The 6,000-nt window shown below is 59.3% G+C and overlaps 1 protein-coding gene across 3 annotated transcripts in view; it reads right to left on the bottom strand.

Moving 5' to 3' along the window:
* Ptprn2 (protein tyrosine phosphatase, receptor type N2) overlaps positions 1-6,000 on the bottom strand; it is a 553,794-nt gene that overhangs the window by 34,893 nt on the left and 512,901 nt on the right. For all 3 annotated transcript variants that reach the window (XM_023712770.1, XM_023712771.1, XM_023712772.1), the window contains exon 15: positions 5,267-5,340. In XM_023712770.1, the coding sequence (XP_023568538.1) occupies positions 5,267-5,340 (74 nt within the window). The remainder of the gene's footprint in view (positions 1-5,266; positions 5,341-6,000) is intronic.

Here is a 6,000-nt window from a genome sequence, read left to right as displayed (position 1 = left end):
TTTTTTGCGGAACTGGGGATTGAACTCAGACCTGTGAGCACTTATTCTAATGAGCCATCTCCGCGGCTCTTCGCTCCGAGGTTCTAACGGTGAGCAGAAACCGGGCCACCGGGAGCCCCATGTGTGTTGTGGGCTGGTGGCCCTGGCTATGCAGCAGCACTGCAGGGGGCCAGGGCTCAGGGCTGTGCGGTCCCCAGTACCCCAGGCTTTGGGCCCACCTGTTTAAGTGGGCATCCTCTAAGAGGTCCCCAGAGGGCACAGGCCCCCGGAGCCCAGGGACAAGCTTGGCATATCCGAGAGGCCCGGGCAGCTCCCTGGGCCTGCTGGGCCATGCGTGGGGTGGGGGCTCATACAGTCACAGGCAGCCTCGAGGGCCACCCTGTCTGGCCCTGCACCGCAGCCCAGGACTGGGATGCTGCCCTGTGCGCCTGCTGGCTCCAGCAGGGACTCCAGGCTGGAAGACCTCAGTTACAACAGGCTATTCAATGACTAGTGGCACAGAGACAAAATACAAACAACACAAGGACAGAGCGTGAGAGCCAGTGGAATGAAGCTACTGCAGCGTGGCCATGCCTAGGCTGAGTGGTCACTGTGCAGAGGACAGGGCACCTGCCTCTCCCTCGCTACATCAAAGTCACAGGAAGCTCCGGCAGGGGCCCCCGTGGCCAGGCCAGGGGGACTGCAGGACCTGTCTGGGAAGGTGGTGCCTGCTCAGACATCCGCCTTCCATGTCCAGGGCCGAGGACAGAAGCCTAACAGGGACACAGGGTGCTCCAAGGCTCAAGATTTTTCAGTGGTGAGAAATGAGGGAGTTTTAACCCCATGTAAAATCCCTTGTCCCTTTAAAACACTCGGTCACCATCAGCGTGGAGGCTGTAGTGCCCAGGATGATGCACATGTCCAAGAGGCATGGTCGCAGGGGCGAGTTGTCCCTGCTCAACACAGCTTATGCTAGCAGGGGCAGCTGGAGAGCTTCGTGCACCTGACTGAGGGGTTCGTGACTTAAAACTGGGGCCCACTTGGAGATTCACCTTCGCGCACGTGATCGGTTCCTCCCCTCAAAAGCCCGAATTAAAATAGGGCAGCAAAAGAACGGCTGGCAGAAGTAAGGGGTTCGTTTAGAACGTGCACTTGCTGGGGGACAGCTCTTTTGGGGACCTGTGCCCTCCTTGTAGGTGGACGCACCTAAGAAGGGGTACACTCTGTCTGCATGTGCTGCCCCTCCCGGAACCTCATGCCAGCAGGTTTGGTGCTTTCCAAAAGAGAAATGCGTGGCTCAGAGTGAGATCGGGGTGGAGCTCCCGGAAGGCGAGATGACAGCTTCTGGCGTGAGCCTGAGTGGCTGAGATTCAGACATTCCCCCGCCCACCCTACCCCACAGCTCAGTGTCCCAGAGCTGTGCAAAGGGAGCCAGGTCTCGGGATTGGCCAGTGGGCAGGGGACTCTGACAGCGCCTGTCCCCCCGCCGCAGCCCCAATCCCTGGATAGTGGGGGTGGGATGGGGTGCAGCACCCTGCTGGAGTCCTGCGTGAGGCGGAGCAGGAGACCCAAAATGACAGAGGGCTCCTTGGAGTCGGCCGTCACTGCAGGACCAGTGCAGGGACATGGCCCAGGCCACAGCACTGCTGTCTCCAGGGGAGCAGCCCTGCTGTCTTCCTGCACCGCTCAGGTCCCCTCCATCTGCCCCGCCTCTGCCACCTTCCACCCCCACCCACAGGCGTCTGCCTGGGTGGGCCACGTCCCAGTGTGTGTGGGCCTTGGTGCCTGTAAAACGGCAGTGTCACGGAGGGCTGTGGGACGACGCGGCCTCCAGGTGCCTGGCAGCTCTGCGCTGTGTGCACGTGCACGTGCGCTGGTCTCCGCACACGTGTGCCTTGCAGTGAAAGCCTTGGCCTCTGTGCTCCCGGGTGCAGGCCTGTGCGCGGAGCCTGCCTCTTCCTCTGTGGCAGGGCCAGGAGCCAGTCTTTACTAAGCGCCAGCCCCCTAGCAGGGGCTTCTTCGGGATAGTGGCTGATTTCAAGTGACTTCACAGTGACTGATTGTCAGAGGAAAAGCAACAGTATACTTTTACTTGAAGGATTTTTCCTTTTAGAAAAAGGCAGGCCATTTGCCTGTGTTAACTCCACTGCCCCTTGGTGGTCCAGCCTCGGAAAGGGTCGCTTTTGATTGCAGGGTCTGGGATCTGCTGTCAGCTGAGGGGTGACAGTTGTTACATGAGGTGACGACTTCTGCCCGTGTGAGAAACCCCAGCAGCAGTTTCTCCAAAATTCCAAATCAAATGGATGATTCTAGAAAGAGCTTTTAGCTTCCCAGACCACAGACCTTGTCCCAAAGCCCAGGGCTCATGGGGACCAAGGTGGGCTCTCGGCCCCTGGAGGTGCCCCGAGGGACGTGCATCTCCACACCTGCAAATTCCACCAGGGATTTCTTCAAAACAGACTTGAGCTGGGTTAGCAGGTCAGATGTCAAGAGTGGCATCTGCTGGGGCTCGGCTGCGGAAGCCAGCAGGAGAGACACCAACCAGGAGTCGTTTGGTATTTATTGTTGAATAGAGATTTCGCAAGCGTAGTGCTGAGAGTGACCCACCATTGTGCACGCGGATGCCTAGCTGTGAGCTCCCGGCGTGAAGGGCACCCTCGCAGGGCCAGCCAGGAGCCCCAGGCCACCTGGCTGTCCTTCTTTGCCAGAAGGGGCTCCTTGACCCTGCTTAGCTCAGGGCCGTCCCTGGCCATCGCTATGTCCAGGGGGGGAAGTGAGCTTGTTTTCAGGGGCCATTAGGACCCTCAGGCCTGGGCCTGGTCATCTGTTCTTTTGCCGTTGGTGCCCCAGGGGTGAGTGACGGCCCCTGCCCAGCAACCTCTGGCCCAGCAACCTCCACGGGAGTAACTCAGCTGAGTCCTGAGGGAAGGTGGCGGTATCTCTCTCAGACGCGCAGTACAGGAGGAGAACTCCCATCTGCTTCCATGACCTCTGGCTCAAAAGCAAAGATTGCACATTATTTACTACGGGGTGGCTTCCCTGAAATGTAATGGGACTAAGGACAAATATGACAGATATAATTATCAGAGCTTCATTCTGCACAGCCAGGGACTGGTGCTGTAATTGCAAGCTTTCCACTCTGCGGTGGCTGGAAGGTCATTATCACCCAGCCTCCAGTGATTTCAGAGGGAAGAGGCAACTGTGGGCTTTAGTTCATTCATACAGCTCAGCCTTGACCCCCCAAAATGAGCATCGTGGTATGAGGTAAAGGAGAAACAGAAAAGCCACTGTAAAACCGCCCCTCTCTCCTGCAGACTTGCACCAGGGGAGGGGCCTGCCGCACAGGATGCTGGGCAGGAATTCATCCTGACGCCCCGCAGCGCCCAGAGCACAGCCACCACACCTCACGTGTGCCACGGAACCCGAGCAGCAGGGACATCTCAGCGCCCGCAGACTGGGACCCACCATGCTGGGTCAGCCGGGCTCAGCCACCGCAGACTCCTGGTGCTGGGACTGGAAGGTGACAGCTTTGCTCCTCACTGTGGCCTCGCCACGTGGCATGTTCCAGGAAAAGGGGAAGGCTGCAGGAATAAAATAGTCTTTCTTTTCCTTCAGCTTTGTCCTTTTTTTCTTTGGTGCTGGGAGTTTAATCTGGGGCTTTGCTTATGCTAGAGATATGCTCTGCTACCGATGTACAATCCCGCCCTTTCAGATGGTGCTGAGTGGCTGTCACTGGCACCTGCCATCAGAGAAAGTCCAGGGACTTACAGGCCTCATTCCCCACTTGTGAATCATGAGCTGGGTCAGTGCCTGAGGTGCTGGCCACCTTTCTCAATTGGTCTTGTGGAGAAGGACTGCTGATGAGCATCAGGCGAGCACATCCGGCCGTGGACCATGCGTGGCCACTTCTGCAGGGCCTGGGAAGCATCCTCATGTCCAGGTCAGAGCCAGCGGGTGGAGGCGCGTGCCCTGGACCAGCTCCCGGCCCTGAGTTCGGCTTCCGAAGCCCATGTGCTCTCCATGGGGCTGAGACTCCGCAGGGCACGTGCCCTGGGCCTGGGCTGAAGCCATCAGCGGTTGAGGGCAAGTTGCCATCCAAAGTCCTGTTCTCGTCAGTAGCAGCTGACCCACAGGCGAGAGGGCAGGGGCCCCGTGGGCAGGCTGTGACCCAGACCGCTCCGGGACAGCACACCCCGCAGGCCGGAATTCCAGTGACCTTCCTGACACACTCTGTAGGCTGAGTCTGAGGAACAGTGGGGGGTGGAAAACGCTGCAGGGCTGGTCACAAAGCCACACTGAGTCGCAGCTCTCAGGGGCTAGGGACTTGGCTCAGCGGTAGAATGCTTGGATTGCAAGCTGGTCCTTGGCACCAAAACCAGAAAAATAAATTTCCCCTAAAAAACAGTTCAACTGAATTATGGCTCTCCTGCCTGGTTTCACCAGTGGTCAGCTGGGCCTCCAGGACCCTGGCTCTGGACACCCCAGTTCCCCTTTTTCCTGCTGGCTCTTGCTGTAGCTCACCTGGGAGAATGGCCCTGGCCCTGGCCCTGCCAAGGACCCACCCCACAGTGGCTCCTGTAGGTGATGAACGGTTCCAGCCCTGAGGTCACTGGATGTAAGATCCAGAGATCGGAATAAAAGGGGCCAGGAGGGGCCAGAGGGATGGCTCAGTGGAGTAAGTGCTTGCCTGGCAAGTGCCAGCACGCCCCTGGTCCGGCCCCTCTGCTGCTCACCTGCCCCCTCTGCACCCCCTGGCGGCTCTAAGCTCCCCTTTGCAGCTGCCTCTGCCCGAGTGCAGGGTGGGCGAGCACTTAGGTGGTACCCGCAGTCACAGGTTTCCCCTGGAAGTCAGGGATGTCTGCCCTGGGGAAGCCACTGCGCTCCGTCTCCCGACGCACAGCCCCTTCGCCCCAGGTGTGGTCCTTGAAGCCAGTGACAAACGCTAGCCGGTGTCTTATTAAAAGGATCCTAACTGTTGGAGGATGAGCAGAAGACCTTGCAGCTCTGAGGCAGCTGGGAGGTTGTCAACACTCACAGGGGTGGCTTTGGGGCTGGATTTTGTCTCCCTGGAACACAACAGGATTAAGTAAGGAGCTCCAGGAAAGGGCTACCACCCCACATGAAAATCCTCTGGGCATGGGCTCCTCACCATGCAGACATTCAGGCCTGGACCTTCTGTCTGCGTGGAGTACCAGGTCCTCTGCCCTGCTGTCTGCCTCAGGGGCAGGAGGCCTGGACACTGCGGCTGTACCCTGCTGGGGGAGCCGGCCGGCCAGGCAGTACTCACAATTGGGCTGGCGTTGATGTAGTCCGAGTTGCCGTGGCTGTGCTCGGCCTTCAGCAGGATCCGCGAGTGGTCATCTGTGGGCAACACAAGGCGGGTCACTGCGGCCCCAGAGGGAGTGCCAGCTGTAGGCTCAGAACCAGCCTGTCCCCGCATCCCTTCCTGGGGGCGTCTCCCTCCCTTCAGCACAGCGGTGCAGCCCGGGCTGGGGTGTGTGGCCTGGAGCTGGGGGTCCCGGGGTTTCTCCATGTGTAGCCGCAACACCAAGGCTACTTCCTCTGCTGCTGCGTGTCCACCATAGACACCCTCGTCAACACACAGCGTGTAGATGTAAGTGTGACCAGCAGGCCATCACTGAGACTCGAGGGTGTGCAGGTGATGAATGGTCCCGGCCCTGAGCTCACGGGATTTAAGACCCAGAGACTGGAATGAAAGGGGCCAGGCAGGGTCAGGGAGATGGCTCAGTGGAATAAGTGCTTGCCCGGCAAGTGCAAGGTCCTGAGTTCCATCCCTGGTACCACACACAAAAAAGTGGGGACAGGGAGGAGGATTTGGAGCACAGTCCTGAGCCGGCACTTGGAGCCTGTGAAGAGCAGTGTGGCCCATGCAGGAGCGGCATGGGTGGGAGGGCATGATGTGGCCGGAGAGCTGGGCAGGACCCACCACCGCTCTTCTCTCCCCAGGAGATGCTGCCGCCCCCACGGGGCCTTTGGGGGCCAGTGTGGAGCCTCCTTTGA

Source organism: Octodon degus, unplaced genomic scaffold (assembly GCF_000260255.1).
Source record: "Octodon degus isolate 3935 unplaced genomic scaffold, OctDeg1.0 scaffold00027, whole genome shotgun sequence".
Lineage (NCBI taxonomy): Eukaryota > Metazoa > Chordata > Mammalia > Rodentia > Octodontidae > Octodon > Octodon degus.
This window is presented reverse-complemented; position numbering and strand designations above follow the sequence as displayed.